Source organism: Myiozetetes cayanensis, unplaced genomic scaffold (genome assembly GCF_022539395.1).
Source record: "Myiozetetes cayanensis isolate MyiCay16 unplaced genomic scaffold, myiCay2020 scf4, whole genome shotgun sequence".
Lineage (NCBI taxonomy): Eukaryota > Metazoa > Chordata > Aves > Passeriformes > Tyrannidae > Myiozetetes > Myiozetetes cayanensis.
The window spans coordinates 48,775,595-48,792,863 of NW_026087631.1; the positions used below are offsets into that span (position 1 = coordinate 48,775,595).

At 37.6% G+C, this 17,269-nt stretch overlaps 1 protein-coding gene across 6 annotated transcripts in view; it reads left to right on the forward strand.

Moving 5' to 3' along the window:
* The window catches only part of ERBIN (erbb2 interacting protein), a 113,177-nt gene that overhangs the window by 54,851 nt on the left and 41,057 nt on the right, over nucleotides 1–17,269 (forward strand). For all 6 annotated transcript variants that reach the window (XM_050330045.1, XM_050330041.1, XM_050330046.1 and 3 more), the window contains 2 exons: nucleotides 12,677–12,755; nucleotides 13,523–13,612. In XM_050330045.1, the coding sequence (XP_050186002.1) occupies nucleotides 12,677–12,755; nucleotides 13,523–13,612 (169 nt within the window). The remainder of the gene's footprint in view (nucleotides 1–12,676; nucleotides 12,756–13,522; nucleotides 13,613–17,269) is intronic.

Sequence of the window (17,269 nt, forward strand, 5' to 3'; positions counted from 1 at the left end):
GATAGTAGTCTCTTACTAATTCAATGTGAAAGAAGAGGACCTCTCACTGAAATAACATTTGAAAATAATTACATAAATATTCCAAAGGTTTTCTCGTATTCAATTCATTGTTTTGTTTGGGCTGCTAGCTAATAATGACTCCACAAAGTGAAATAAATTCTGCTTTATTAAGAAAACATTCCAGTTGTTGAAGAGTTGGCATTCTCCTTGGTTGTCTGTTGTAGCCCAATCTGTACTTAAACTGTTACTTTATTATTTCTACCTAGTGAACACAGCATTTAGTGTGATAAATTGATCGATAGATAGTCTTTCTTAAAGAACACTGGCCTTAAATTGTCATAGTAACACACAACAGAGAAAGAATCATCTTTTTGTCCTAGACTAAACGTTGAAAGTATTAACTGTTGGCAACACAAGTTCTCAGTGCAGAAGACCTAAAAGCAGCAAAGGGGGATTTGAGTACTAGTGCTGGCAAATTCCACAGCTCATGTACTTAAATAAGCAGCTGGAGCTAGGGAGCTACTTATCTGTCCAAAATGGAATGGCCTTTAGCTAAACCTTCAGAGAGTTGCTGAAAGAGCACTTGTTCTCTGAGGCGTGTGACACAGTATCCCAGTAAACTGTGAAGCTCTGTTAACTAGAGGTTTGGAATTTTTTTAACACCCTTTAGAGAAATGACAGGGTACAAGCTTATTTAAACTATTATCATGTGCCTGTTTTAAGTCTTACCACACTTTGGATAGCTTCTCTGACCAGTCTTGCACATAGAAAATAGTCCTGAGGTCACCGGCTTGTTTACTGGGAGACATGTTGTCTCCCAGTAGTCCTGAAACCTCTGTAAAACTCAAACCAACCAAATCAGGGTCCCTGTTTGTTCCTGTTGGGTGAACTAAGAAATAGTGCTGTTTATTGTAATAAATTTGGTATTATTTGAGACTTCAGTTTGTTGGCTCCAATGCCTTTCCCTTTCTCTATTCCTCTCCACTGTTGCAACCACAGAATATTTTTCTCTTGACAACTGCAAGCTTATTCTCCTCCTTTATGTCTCCTTTTCTCTTTGTAAGAATTTACTACTCAAGTTCCCAATGTCCATGATTGTTCTGATATATGTCTGTAGTAGAGCCTAATAGAAGGGGTTTTACTAGTTTTCTGAGAGTAACAAAATTTATCAAAGTCTCCACTTCTTCCTTTTTATTTGTTGCATATCAAAAGAATATAGAGTGTAGCCTTTGTGGGAAGCACAGGGACTGCTTTCCTGTAATTTATAAAAAAACCCATTTAATGGAGATTAGTCTTCAGTAATGCAGGGTGATGAGAGATGCCAAATTCAAAAATAATTCATTATGTTTTTCAGATTCCTGCGGTTGTGGCAAGTGAAAGGTTCCTCTATTGTTCTTGCAGTATTGATATACCATTAAGTATTTTCTTCTAATATGGATGGAGCTAAATTTAAGTGCAGATGCCTTTAGATCAAAAATGCATTTAGTTTTAAAGGTTATAGTTTTAGAAGGGTAGTTATTTAGGCTTTGGTTTTCAAATACTAGCATACATGAAATATAATAGGATTTTCATGTAAGATATTTGAACCATTTGTGGCATAGGCCTAATCAAATGTGTTGACCAAAGTATTTATATTTTTAAGGAGCTGATTGAAAAATGAAAAACTAAGCTTCAGTTTTAAAATGGTTTCAGATTACCTCATGAATTGCAGTCTGGCTCGGAGTGATACCTGTTGCACAGGAGAGTATCCAGTTTTCTAGGTAGAACTACATGCATATATATGTGTGTGTGCATAATATTTGATGTTTAGATGAAAGATCAGAATTGCAGAGATTTTTCAAGGTACCACATTTGTTACATAAAAGGTATTAGTCCATGAAAGCAATCCTTATGTGCTTTAATAGCTCATGAAAAATCTTGCCCTTTTAATTTCTGATTTAAATTTACCTGGTTTTGTACACACAATATATAAAACTTTGTAACAGAGACATAGCAGATATGCACATGTGGATACTTAAGAATATCTAATAATATTTAATGAGACCAAAGATTCATCTAGTCTAGTGTCCTGACTCCAACAGTGACCAAACGCAGAGGCCTAGGGAAAATTTAGTAAAATACAGGAAGCCAGGAGACATGCATGTTTCCCTGTATGCTCCCAGTGCCCTGCACCTTCTCTTATTTGGCCAGACAGATGGGGTTTTTATTTAGTAGTCTTCATTTGACTACTCTGCCAGTTTAGTGATGTATGTTTCAAGACATGCCAAGTTATGGAGTACAAGTCTCTAATGGTTGTGTGTTGTGGAGCACACAGAAATCTTTGTACAAGAGTGTGGTTTGGAATGTATTTTTCATGGCTTCTGAAGCGGTCATGGCACAAGTGTAGCCTAAAAATACCAAATTGCTGCTATATGTGCAGCAAGCATAGACTAGAGTTAGTTTTAACTCTGCCTTTGTAATTTATTGGTATTAGTCAATAAATGCTGTAGGTTTTGGTAGTGAGTGTTTCTGCTGTCTTTTTATGGCATTTTAACCTAATTCCCAAGGCTATTGTGAACTCTTAATATCAAAGGTATGCCACTGCTTCTTTCCAGGTATACTTCAGCGTTGAAATTTTTAGCTAAAGCTTAATGCTGTTATAGTCATGAAGATGAAATGGTACTTGAACAAATGGTACAATAAGTAGTAACATATGTTCCTATACCAGAAATTACATCCATCCTTGTAGAAAGCATCAAGAGATGCCCTTTTCTGCCAGTACTGGAACCTGATGTCTTACATCCTAAAGAGAAGTTGCAGCATAGAATATAAGACCAGCATAAAAAAAAAAATGAGTGTTTTATTTATGAAGCTAAAGTAAAATCAAAATATTTCTAATTCTGCATAGCCAACTTTCATGGGCCATTTACCGCCACCACTTGCGTCTCTTAGAACACTTCCATCAGCGCTGCCTCCGTACAATCCTAAACGTTCATTGGTCTGACTATGTGACCAACACATCTGTCCTTGAACAGGCAGCAGTCACGAGCATTGAGGCCATGCTGCTGAGAACACAGCTGCGTTGGGCAGGGCACGTCTCCAGGATGCAGGACTGCTGCCTCCCTAAGATCGTGCTATATGGGGAACTTGCCACTGGCTGCCGCAAGAGAGGAGCCCTGAAGAGGAGATACAAGGACTGCCTGGAACAATCCCTCAGCCTTGGCCATATTGATCACCACCATTGGTCTACCCTGGCCTCCAATTGAGAGGCCTGGAGACACACCATCTATAACGCTGCTGCTGCTTTTGAGAACACACGCAGGATCACTCTCGAGGAGAAAAGACAACACAGAAACAATCACATCTTGTCGATATCACCTGGGGAGTCTTTCTGCTGTGCCTTCTGCAACCGGACTTGTCTATCTCGCATTGGCCTTTTTAGCCATCAGCGCGCTTGTAGCAAGCGTGGGTAGAGCCCCTCTCAAATCTTTGTTCGTGAAGCCTAGCCATGATAGCCAACTTATTTATATATTGACATCTGTACAGGAGAAAAACCCACCACCCATGAAAAAAACCCTGCAACCCACTCTTTATCCATAAATCAGTCTCTTTCAGGGTTTGTTAGCCTTCAGGGGACCATCCTTTCCTTGTGACTCTGGAATGCCAGCCTTAGAAGACTGGAGGACTGTTGGAAGACTGCTGAGGAAATAGTTCTGACTATCTGTGCAGAAGGGGAAAGCATTTATATACAGTGTATGATGGTGTATGTAAATGTACAGAACAGTTAACTTCTGAGAATCAAGTGATTTGAGGGACTGAAACTAGGATGAGGTGACTGCCAGGAAAAGCAGGCTTTCCTGGAAGCCTGGGAAATGCACTTGAAATTGCTTGTGACTGTGGAGTTAGTCTAGTGGGAAACAGTGAGATGATCTGCTTTTCCCTACATACATGCTGGTGGTGAAAGAAGAAGATTGAATTTTTAAGTTCCACATTATTCAGGTCTTTGGAGGATTAAACAGCACAATCAGAAAATAATTAGCAAGACCAAAAGTAACATGGGGCTTTGGAAATAATGGTACCTTCAAAAGTCTCTTAGATACTAAGGTGTGTTTTCTTTCATATTGATGTTACAGCAAATGTAAACATGTCAGTTTGTCAATCTGTATTGCAAGGACTCTTCATGGAAAAATACACAAACTAAACCCAAGAAAACACTCCCCTCCCCTCACCCCCCTACCTTCAGGCAGTAATTTTAAAGAATTTTGTTAACAGATGCAAATGTAGATCAAATATGTTTTCTTCACTGTTCTAAAATAATCTGTTGATTTGGCAAACTATCTTTAGCACACTGAGTGCCAGAAGTTGAGAAACTGGAGAATGAGAATTCAGGAAACTATCTAGTGTTATGTCGGTATACTTAGGAATATGTTTTTTTAAGGAATTGAGAATTATTCATAGTTACTAGAGGGATACAGATCCAAGTTTTACTTTCTGTAAGCAAATAAGAGGGGAAGATCCTGAATACAGAAATAGCTTCCTGTAAATTTGCTGTTTCTCTGCTTATGTTGTTGGAAGGTGAAAGGGACAAACAGAAACAGGGGGTTTATATCAACCATGAAAGTGAAATAAAAGATAATTGGTTTCCTGCAAACTTCTGAGCCTGTAGCTCTACTATAGTGTATCATTATATAGAGGTTATAAATTTTATCCCAAATGTAGGCAGCCATTCTATTTGAAGTTTTTTATTCAAGTGTTTTTAGTATTTTTTCTTAAACATATTGTCTTGAAGTACTGAAAAGGATCTGTCTGTTCAGAATAAAAAGATCTCTGTGTAAAACAGGATGCTAATAAAATGGAATTTCAGTGCAGTTAAGGTTTTAAATATGAAATTTGAGTGTACATATCTGAAACTCTGAAAAAAGTTTAATAAAAAATCTCTTCCTGCATTCAAAAGAAATTTTTGTAACACAGAAAAGATATTGTAGAAGTAATTAGGGGCTTTTTGGGTGTGGATTTACTTGTAATGACAGTGTAGAATAGGATCATAGAATAGACTGATTTGTGTTGGAAGGGACCATGAAGATCTTCTAGTTTCAAGTCGCCACTGTGGACAGGGACACCTTCCAGTGGACCAGGTTGCTCATAGCCCTGTCCAGCCTGACCTTGAATGCTCTCAGGGATGGGGCATCCACAACTTCCTTGGGCAGCCACTATTTCACCACCCTCAGAGTAAAGAATTTCTTCCTAACATCTTATCTAAATTTACTCTCTATTTGAAGCCATTCCCCATCATCCTGTCACTACACTTTCTTGTAAAATGTCCCTCTTCACCTTTCTTGTAGGCTCCTTCAGGTACTGCAGTCTTAGGTCACCCCGAAGCTGATTGTACAAACTTTGAATTTTCTTCTTGATCTTGACTACCTATCACAGATTCTTCTTCCAGCTCCAGAGCATTGTATCTCCTTTTTAGGAGCACATTAGTAGCCCAGGGAACACTCTCCTGCTCTGAGCTGAGCTGAGAGTCCAGTCTACCTTCTCTTGTGAATTAGCTGAGCCTACTGGCTCAGGGTTGGATGCTAACTGACCTTCAGCTTTCCAGGACTTAAAGCAGGGCTATCACCGTGCCTCTGTGAGAGCATAACATGAGGCATCAATCTCCTGCTCAGATTCCCAGATAGTATGTTGCCTGGTGAGCTCTTCATGCAATGTGGAACCTCCTGGAAAGGTTGTCTGTCTGGGCACACTTGGACCTGTAGCACTCATTTCTGCCTGCGGGCTCCAGGAGGACTTGGAGATTCTGGAGTTCCCTGCAGCTCAGGGTCTGGGTAGCTCTCTGAGCTTTTGGGAGGTCTGTTGGGGTGTAGGCATCTACCTGGGGAGGCTGTGGTCTCTCTGTCTGGGTTTCACCCCCAACCCCGTAGTTGTAAAACCTATTTTGATGCCAAAACAAGGGTGCTGCTCCATGCCCTTCCTTGTGAACGGCATGCCATATCCTTCTGCTGCACCCTGGTGTCAGGCTCCTAGTCACTCGCACTCGCTGGAGCCATTTAAATCTCCTCTGCCCCTGCCTATGCCTCTCTCCCTGTCAACTTCACTTGCAAGAGCTGCTGGGACCTGTCTGGTTCCTGACAAGTCAGCTGTTACTCATTCTCCCCCTGATTCCAGGACCCCCCTGCCCACCTCAAACGAGTGCTTAGCCCACCCTGAACTTAGCATAGCAACTGGTGCTGTCACTGCTGTCGCCAGTCACCTTACCTACCAGCTGAACAAAGGAGAAGCTTGTATCTTAAAGCACAGCCTGTTACAAAAACTAAGTGACAGTCCTCATCTAGCAACTAAAAGTGACTGGACAGACAGTACTGAATTTGCAGCCCAGGGTAAGGGCCAGAGATGTGCAAAGCAGCTTTAAATATTTATGTTACACTTCAGTTTTGTGCTACTCTGGGTACTCAACAGTGCTCCATCCGTGAATTCGGCATAGTGAAATCCACATGAACCTTGGTAATTGTCCAAGACAGCGTTATGAACACAACTGCTGCCCACAACCCTTCTAGTGTTCCACATTTTGCAATTCTACCCTACCCTGGCATGTTATTTTTATGTAAATTGGTGTGTTAGGCATGCCTTCAAGAAGCAGAATTATTGGCAATTCTTTTTTTTTTCCACAGAAAAGGCATTCAGGAACCTGTCTTGCTGCTCACACTCCTTTGCCTTTACACTGTATAAAGGCTAGAACAGACCTAGAGATACCTTAGTCTAAAAACCAAAGCTTCCGAAAGGTTCGAGGACAAATGCTTGGAAGACTCTTGTGGGTTTGCTGCACTATCTTAGCTGTGCCAGTATACGTATATAAAAGCAATAAGAAGCCCAAAACCAGAAAGTCTAAGCAGAAAGGTATTAGTGCTGTCCCACAGGTGAGCCTTGTATCTTGTGGACCTGAGATGCTGATTGATCTGAAACCAGCTACTTCATGGAATCCTCTTAAGAATTTTGGGAAGAGGAGTGAATGTTCAAAAGGAAAGATGTGCATTGAATTGTTTGGGCTCTAATACACTGCTTACTTTGAATAATGAAAAGTGCTGGTTTCAGTTTAGAAGTTAAGCAGAAATTCCAAATTAAAGTAAATTACGTAAATATAGAAGAATATAGACCGTGAATGGTACTTTAAGTTTTCGCTTTAAAATTTCAGGTCTTGCACACAGATTTTTCATAATCTTTGGGAGAGTTGTGGCATGTATTCTTGAAAATGTTTTGAATGCTGTTTTGATCCATATTGTCTGGAAGGACAGTTGTAGCAGGGGCCTGAGGAGAAGAAAAACAAAAGCTCCTCTTTTTGTGGTGGAGCTGATTGTCCAGAAGTTGGAACCAGGATGAATAGACACTAGCTGAGAGAAGGAAGTAGGTAATTGAGTTTACATTTTTATTCACGCAAAATGAGCCTATATGTCTGACTCTGTGTCCTCTATACGTGTAAGTATATTTCCACTTACAAAGCGGAATGGATGTGCAGCACACTGTAGTTTCATTTATTTTGCCAGAGAGAACCTTTTTAGTGTGCTGTTATTTGAAGAGAATTTTTTTTTTCCTCACATTGCCCACAAACTGAGATCAAGCTGCTGATCCTTTGGGGATATCAGCCATATGGCTTCCACAGGTATCTCATGTATTAGTGATTTTCTTTGTGCTTTTCTAGGAATTGAACGAATATTATTTTCTTTTTCAAGCCTGTTTAAAGCATTTCTCTGTGAAAAGAGGTGTAACTTGATTCGTAGGCACTGCTACTTCTTTATAGCAGTAGTAGTTTCTATAACTGAAGTCTGGGCATACTAGTTTTAGCATTTGTTTCTGAAGAAAAATATGACTACATAAGTATAGTATGAGCACCAGAGTAAGCCCCCATTTGCAGTAGGGCTGAAACAGTAGTATACGGGGCTGTCAGCTCTGGGATCCATTGCAGTAAAGGATTCTCCCAACAGGGGATGTGACTTGCACAATTTTCTATAAATACAGAATTGAGTGGAAAAATCTTATCTGATGGAGAGAAAAAATTGTCCCCATTTTCTCTTCTACTCTGCAAGTTACACTGACCCTCGTGATAGGATTGTGCCATGTAGGGGAGGAGATGTGTATAACTCCAGATGGTGGGGGGACCCCAATTATGCTTAGAACTGCGTTAATCCAGGCAGAACGACATTTGTGCACACTTGCTCTGACAGGCTCTTCTAAAACAATCATTGTTCTGCAGGGAGTTAGGAATCAGGTGAAATTCCATATTTCAGCCATGTTACGTGATCCAGAACTGAGGCTGATTACTTCCAAATTTGTGGCCATCGACCTGAAATCCTTTTGTGACCTTTTTGGTATGTCCTTTGGGCATGTGCCATAGCTGGTCTTGGATCATGATTGAATACTATTTCCTAGGTTAGGCTGGTTAGCTGGCGAGTGTTTGCCAAATGGAGTTCTGAATGATGAGTGCTTTCTGCTTTTGGCTTTGTCCAGACAAGAGTTTTAAATTATTCTCCCTTACCTTACTACCAGATTTTCTTTAACTATCTTCCAGTTCTTGCCTCCCTCCTTTTTTTTTTTTAATTTTTGTTTTAATTTTTTTTTTTTTTTTAATTTTTTTAAAGTGTTGGTTTTGGTCGAAACTGGCCAGTGAGTTTAAAAGTGCCTGAAATTTGCAAAGAGAGGGAGAAAGGAACAAACAAGTAAATATTTAAAGCTATTACAGAAATCTAACTTCTATGGGGAAACCATGCTACAAAAAGTACTTTGCTGCCCATTCAGTTTGGATTTGGTGGTTAAAGATAATGAGCAAATTTTGTGTTTTCTGCTATTGTGCTCTGCAAATAGTCATAGTCCACAAGTGTACTCTTTTTGGAAAACAGTAAGCATGATCTGTAAATCAGTTGGAGCACTGAAATGCGTTGGGGGCAGTGGTTATCATGTAAAGTAGGAAATAATAGGATGAAGAACCTGTCCATATGCTGCTTTTGATGAAAGTGGGATAACGATTCAACGGACTAGTTGATCTTTTGCATTGTCTTCTAAAATCTGTGAGTATCAGTGTATAAAGAAAGCAGTAAGAAAACAGAAGAAAAATGGGATTTAAAAAAGAATACTCATTTAATCAGATGCTCATGGAAGGATTGAGGTGGCTGTCAAATAGATAAATTAGCACAGCATTACAAAAGGATTGCAGAAAGCTGTGGTCACAGAGTTCCTTGAGATCTGCTCACCTTTCTTAGGGGGGAACAATATTCAGAACACTGAGGATAGATGGAAAGCAAGAGTAATGAGGAACAGATCCTCTTATAAGGGGTTTTCTACAACCCTTTTTTCTTCCCTCATATATTTTTCTAGTGTCTCTTTGCCTTCTTACTTGCTCTTCTTTCTCACTTGTTTTTTTCAGTTTACTTTCTTTGTGGGAGAAACAAAAGAATACTGATCCAACAGTAACTGCATGTTTCTAGCATGCAGGAGTATAGCTGAGGACAAGTTGTCAGAAGGCTGTCATATAGCTGGTTAGTAAATGCAAGTTCTTATCACATTGTAGAGAGTAGCAGTCTACTGATTTTTTTCCCCCCCTGTCTTCTGAGTGTGTATTACAAATATTAGGCATATTTCATGCTGTCATTGTCATTAGACTGCTCCTCTGAATGATGGCCATGTATCCATACCAAACTATTGAGTGAGGCTGGTTAAGATCATGTGTACCTTAATAATCCTGGCTCGAAGAGGAAGCAAAATTAAATTTCCAGTCTCCTTCATTGTTAGGTTTCTTATGTCAGTTGAATTTCTGTTGTTAATTTGTTGTTAAAACTGTTGCTGCCTCTTGCCCAAGGCATAGTCAAACATGAGACTACTGCAGAGTCCACCAACGGTGTAGAAAAGCTTGCTGATTTAACATGTCTGTATTTGGATAGCTAATATTTTATTTGGCTGTTCTTTTGAGAATATGTTTACATTGACGTTCTCCTCTCTACCAGATGTGCTGTGTTTTGTTTTCTAGGTAGTTTTCACAAATTTAAGCCTTGTGTGCTTCTATGAGTTCTTGACACAGGCAGTGGAAACTAGTATTAATATTAAAAACATAAGGTTTAACGTGTTGAACTAGAGGTGTCTTTCATCCAAGAACCAAGCCAAGGCCAGTAGTGTGACAATCTTTCAGAAAAACTAAACTTAGAGAATCTCTCACCATGATTCAAATAGCAAAACTAAAGGCTCAGAGTGAGTCTGAGACACAAGTCTGCCTCCAAGGAAGACCTTAGCAGTGGTTTACTCTGATTAACGTAGATTCTTATTTTAAGAAGGTGAAGTGGCATCATCAGCAATAAAGAGGTCCTGATGTAATTCTTAGACACTAGAAGGCCCCTTCATACAAATCATCCATAACTTCATCTCTGCAGACTCAAGATATTGTATCATGTTAAATGTTTTCCATCTGTTACTGGAAGAGGTTTCTTGCTGCAAGCGGAATTGAGTTAATTTTCTTGAAATTGTGTTTCTCTTAGTACAAAGACTATATGACAGCAATAGGTAAGATACAGTTGTGGCCTTTCTGTGGTAGTTTCCTAATCTTTTTTGGACTTTAAAATATCATTACTTCTTTCCAGAAATGAAACTTTTATTACATTATGAATATTGCATTTTGGTTTTGGTTTTGTATTGAGTAATGAAGTGAATTGAATCAGTATCCACTGTTGCCATCTTCTGCTTTGACTCCGCTTGCAGCCCCAGTAAACTTCACATCACTGAACTCATGTGTGTGTGTGTATGCAAACACACATAAAGCTAGATTTGTATTTACACATATGTGCATATGCATGAAGATGTGTGGTTATAAACCAGAATTGTCAGGAATTGCCTATATTACCATTGATAGCTCAGTTCTTCCTGGTTTCCTCTGCTTCTGTATTTTATTGTTATTGAGTCAAGAAAGCTATTTCTCAAAAAGATCCATGATACTTAGATGTGCTTAAATACCTGGATTAACTTAGTGTACTTTTCATGCCTTTCACCTCTCAGTGACAGAGTGCAATACTGCTATGAGTCAAAAATAGTAGTTTCAATTAGTTGGTATGATGAACAAGTTCCTGTCAAGAGAGACCCAAAAGTCTACTTTAAAAGAAATGGTATTACTGCTTTGGTAGAATTTATGGAAGAGTCAGCATGGTGACTTTGCCACTCAGCATCACCAATTGATTTATTTGGTTAAAGTATGTGTTTTGTCACTGTTTTTCTTGGTGGGGGTATTGCCATCTCTTAAGTCCTAATACACCAGGTCAATCTTGTTTCTGCACAAACAGAAAGAACCAAACTCTAAGCTAGCATCAGATAATCTTGTAGTTTTTTATGTAAGTGAAAATATTACTTAGCAGTTGATGCTTCACCACATTCTCAAAACAGATACATGGAGAGTCATAACCAACTCCCACCTCCCAATCTGAGTGAGACGTGACACTGCCCTTGTCTTTCTCTCTGCAGCTGGACTGCATTTATCACTTAAAGCAGCATGAAATTTCATCCTCTCATTAGTCCAAACGCAAACATCCACAGAGTATAGTTCCTTCTCGGTGGTCTTGTTCTCTGGGTTCGGGTTGCCCTTCCCACATACCTGATAAAGCACTCATAAACACAATCACACGTATTAACGGAAAGATGAAGACCTAAGATTTGTTACCTGAAAAAAAAGTTGTTTTAAACTTTAACATATGGGTTTTTCTTGGAAACAACAGTGTATTCTTAATCCCAGTGGAAGGATGTCATTATGAATGGTTATTGCACTTATGACAAATTTATTTCAAACAAAAACACCTGTCCCAGCATATAAGAGCAATGCAGTTGTACATTGGAAAAGGAACTGCAGTTGTGGCAACAGTGGTTTCATTTGTTGGTTTTTTTTTTTGTTTGTTGTGTTTTTTTGTTTGTTTTTTTTTTTGTGGTGTAGTAAGATGGAGGTGAAAGTCTGGAATAGTAGAATGATTTAATACTGATTTCCTTCTGACATGGTGGATACCTGTCTTCTGTATTCAAAGCCTACTTTATCACTTTCTGATAAATATAAATTAGGCAGATCTGGGGATTACAATTCCACTCTGGCATTTCTGGAGATAACCTTGGAAAAAGAGGAGGTTCCTTATTATTTCAATTTTCAGACATAAGTGCATCTGCAGCGTTTTTTTGTCTTTCCCTTCAAGTAGTCTAGAGGCTGACAGTAAACGTGTCATGTTTTGGGATATCTGTTCAGAACCATGAAACTGTAAATATACTTGAAGATTTGAAGCCTTACCATTTCATGGGAAACAAGCCATGCACTTGATAAACACATCGTCTTGGAAACTTCATTCTACCATGTGTATAAATGCCTTTTCTTTAATAAATAATAGTGGGACTGAGGTTTGGATCTTAAGTACGTTTCGGTGAGCAGCGAGAATTATTAGTGTCCTGTGTGTCTCTGGCCTGCTAAACTGCAACATGAAAAGCTTTAGGAATAGAATAATAAAAGAATTGATATTGCACAAGAGTATTTCTTTAATGAAAACTGTATGTAAAATGAAATATCAGAGAACCAGTCCACCGGTTGCTAAACGAATCAAAGTTTTTATGGCTAGTGGTTTTATGTATATAATTTTTATGCGTGTAATGGAGTCTAATAATTTCAGACTGTTTTTCTACCTCTTTCTGTATCTTGCAGGCATACAGGAGTTTCCAGAAAATATAAAAAACTGTAAAGTCTTGACGGTTGTTGAGGCAAGTGTAAATCCCATTTCAAAGTAAGTTTGTAAATTTTTTTGATATTTTATATTTTGTGCAAATACTGCTGAGTCTCAAACTTATCCCAGCCCTTGGAGGCAAGGGACAGAGTTATCTGAGAAGCACCTTCATTAATATCTTGCACTGTGATCCATTATGACTACCTCATTAAAGTATTTTGCCCAAGTTAATTGGCTATGTGGACAATGCTGCATTGTACCATGTAGCTTTCTCAGGTGGTTAAAATCAGTCACTTCTCTGTGAATGTAGAGAAATATCTGAAGAGTTTTCTTTCCTAGTAGCAAAAATTAATTTTGCCTTAAAGCTTGTACCACTGTTTTTAGAACTTCGCTTGTATGAGTAAGTTTCCTTGTCTCTTTATATAGTGACAAAATTAATTGTCCAGAAGTAGCACTGCCAGAGATACAAACCTTGCCCAGTGTAACTGTTCTGGGGAGAAAATGTGTTTGTGTATGTTTTAATCTATCCTGTTGTCTCTAATGAATGACTTCTCCACATGAAGTGTGAGGATGTCACAAATACATAGCAAGACTACATTTATTTCTAGTTTTTATTGCCTGTTGACGTTGTTCTCAATACTTAAATAATTATGAAACTACACTTACAGAGAACAGGTGTCTAGCATGATTTCGTAGAAATTCACCCCCTTAATTTTAGTGTTATCAATATGTAGGACTTCAGTACTTTACCGTTGCTTAAGAAAATATGACTTAATGCCTTGATTGTAATTGAAACTAAGGTACTACATTTTTTTACTTCTATATAGGCTTCCAGATGGATTTTCTCAACTGTTAAACCTAACACAGCTGTACCTGAATGATGCTTTCCTTGAGTTTTTGCCAGCCAATTTTGGCAGGTGGGTGGAATATGAAACTTAATATCTGCATTTAGTTTTAAATTTTTGCAGAGCAGTTTCTACTGTTTCTGAAGCAAAACGTGTACATTTTGAATCCATTTATGCCACATAATAGTTACAGAAAAAAAATCCTCTGAATCTGTATTAGCAGTTTTTAATTTGCCTTCTGAAGGACAGACAGAATGCTTATGAAGAGTCAAGAAATAAAACTCATTCACATATTTGCTTCTTTTACAACACAAGTCTGATAAGCATGAGAAACTTAGTATTTTTGAAATTTGGGTTGTTTATCATGTAATAATTGGAGCAAAGCAAGTAATGACAACTGTTATTCTACTTGTCCTGTACTGGGTGCACAAATTATCTCATGCGCCACTATAATTTTCAAGTCCCTTATTGTAAGGAACATTTCTGAAAAACTTGGCATATTTATGGTGTGCTGACTGTGCAAAACTATTGTATGTACAGCTTGAATAAAAAGATAAATACTAAACGCCTACCTCTGAAAACAGATTAAATCTTGGAAGCAAAAGTGAAAGCATAATGCTCTTTAAAGGAAAACTCCTAGATGAGCATAGTTCATGTTCTTCTCATGCTTTTTAGCAATTTCTGCTGTTTCCCCCTCTTTGCTCTTATTTTTTGCTCTCTTTTCCTAGATTGTCATCTCCTGCCCCTCTCCATGTCCAGCAAGCATCTGTTAGTTAAGCAGTCATAGTGCTGAGTGAAAACATTTACCTTAGGCTGTTATATTTGGGTCAGCACAATTTACAAAAGACTGGCAAAGCCGCAAGACACAGTGCTGCAATTTGTCAGAGATGTACTATGGAGGATGAGCAGAGGGGCTCTCCACTAGTGACCATTATTAGTTTATTAGTCATCTGTAATCAGAGCTGTTGGCCTGCTCTTCTCTATCCAGTTATTAGTCATTCCCTCATAAATGATTAAAAACACTAGATCTGTTACACACTGAGCTAACAAACTGGTTTATTATGCAGGATTAATTATTGTGCTTGTTTCTAGTACACAAAGTTTGCATTTCAAAAGTCCTCATTAAGATTGAAGAACAAATATCTTGAATGTACATAAACGTGGTTGCCTCTACTTCTTTCTGTTGTGTTTTTAATAGTTATCCAAATTGCAATATTTTCTTAGTAAAAAACAGGAACTAAGATGAAATTTGAGACTTCAGGTTGACACAGTTGATCCTTTAAGTAGTTAATCTTACATAAACTGAAAAAAAATCATTATAATTTTTTCTTCACGACTGTCAGCTTCTGTAATGCTTAATGGTTAGTGAAATGGTGAAGTTAAGTAGTAACAGTTTAAGAATAAATTGGTTACTGAAGACAATTTGAAAGCCAATTCTCCAATATAGTGTTTCTCTTCAGAGTTATGAAGAATTCTACCTTGTTTATTAAAATCCAGTGACTTGTAGCATCCTAGCTTGTAACTAGGAGAATGAATCTAAAATTAAGACTTCTCTCATAATCTGTTTTAAAGGAATTCAGACTATGGATGTATGTAAGTTTACCTGCTAATAATGGTATTGTACAGAATACATACTATTCTATAAGAAAATAAATGTTTAGATTCAATAAATTACAAAACAATGAATCAGTAAAATACCATTTCAAAGTGAAGTTCAGATCCCTTTGACATTGAGTACTTGTCTTCTGTAAGTGATGAGGCTGCTCAGCCACCCCACAGCTTTACAACTAGGTATAAACACTTTCTAGTGCTGTCTTTTAACTTGTACTTTAAAATATGGGAATACTTCCTTTAAAAACAAATAAAAAAAAACAACACTCTGGTAGAAGTTTTTGGGATATTTATTCCCATAATGGACAAACCTTCAGCTTCTGGTTTGGTGCATTAATTTTTTTATATATGGCCTTATAGCTATTACTTTGCATTATTTGGGAATGTGAAGTAACTGAGTTATGTTGCCCACTCTTGCTGACAACTATTGGCAGTAATAATGTCTCTGAAAAACTAAGCCAATACATACACACAATACAACTAACAAAGTTTTTATGCTCTGTTTCAGGTTAGAAACCTGGTTTCCATGTTGCTTTCTCTCTGACTGTTCATTGATTTGACAGTTTGTTGTTATTTCTCATACGTCCCCCATTCTCTCACCTGCTTTTTATTCTAGTGTTCTCATATCCTTCAGTTTGTTAGACTAAACAGAATCCTGTTAGCCTCTGGTGTGGTAGGTTTTCCTGTGTGTCTGATAAATCTTGGAATAAGTTTCAGTTTTAATTCTTCTTATTTTTGACATAGAATGATGACCTATATAGCTATATTTAGAATTCAAATTGAGATCTCTTCATGGCTTGTATGGTGTCATGATTATCTTCTTGTTTCTCATGGAAATGTCTGTGGTTATGCTCTAGTGTTCCAATTATCCTTTTTTGCAGCTACCTAATATCATTTCCCACATGATTGACTGATGTATTGGGCAGTTCAGCTAGAAATGGCTGATGCCTACAAGGAAATCCTAAATACTTGACTTGGTGCTATGTCATTTTGTCCTTTTTCTATTTTGGTTTAGTACTTAAGGTTGTATGGTTTTTTTTCCCTACAGTGTCCTGTTATATCACTTGTATAATCTGTGACATCAGGCAACTCAAACATTTTTCCAATCCTATAAGATTGCTATTACAAGTATTGAACACCTCTATTGGTAACATTCAGCCTGATGCTTGGGAAAGAAAACTTTATAATGCAAACTATGTATCTGTGCAACATGTTATTACATTTTATTACATTTATCTTTACGTTTTATTCTCACCTTCAAAAGTGGTGCTAAAGCTTTGCATACTTTTAAAGTCAATATTATCCAATTTTTTTTCCCCCTTTCTATGAGTATTGCATACTTGCTGTCCTTCAGTGATGTTGTACTGGTCCAGCCTCTTAGAGTTACTAAAAATCATCAGACTTTTGATTAAATGTGCCTATTCCTTTGGATTTCTCAGGTAATAAAGTGGGTTTTTTTCTTCCACTCCCAAATTCTTATTAGAATGCATTGGTATTGGCACAGATCACATCCACCTTTTTACCAGTGCACAGAAATGTGAGAATGATTATGCTTACCTAAGAAAACCAAACCTGTTGTCTCAAAATACATCATGTATATTTACATTTAAATACACAAATAAATAAGCAGAGCATTATAAACTTGAAACTCACTGCATTCTCATTTTTGAGACAGGCTTTTAAAAGGGAAACATTATTTACTGCCGAGTGTTTAAGATAAGGAAGGATTTTATCTTCAGTGTCATTCTAAAAACTCTGAGAATGTTGTCTATAATGGGATATTGCTTCCAGAGACTTTTGACTGTGATGTTGCAATTAATTTTCTTTAAATCTTCTTTCTCAACAACTTGCTAGTAGTATTTGCTTGCAGTAGTAGATGTTTTTAGTAGTATCTACTTTGAGATATTTTTTACATAAATCATAAATGTACAGTGATAATCAAATTAGGGACTTAATTTAGTTACATATATGTAAGTAGATCTTTTGCTGAAAGTTTTGGACATGCAACCTGCTACAGGATCACTATGTTTCAGTCCTCTTGCCTTTATATTTTATTTACAATTTAAAATAAAAATATTCCGCTTTAGGAGAACTGCAAAGGAGATGAAAAATAAGGAA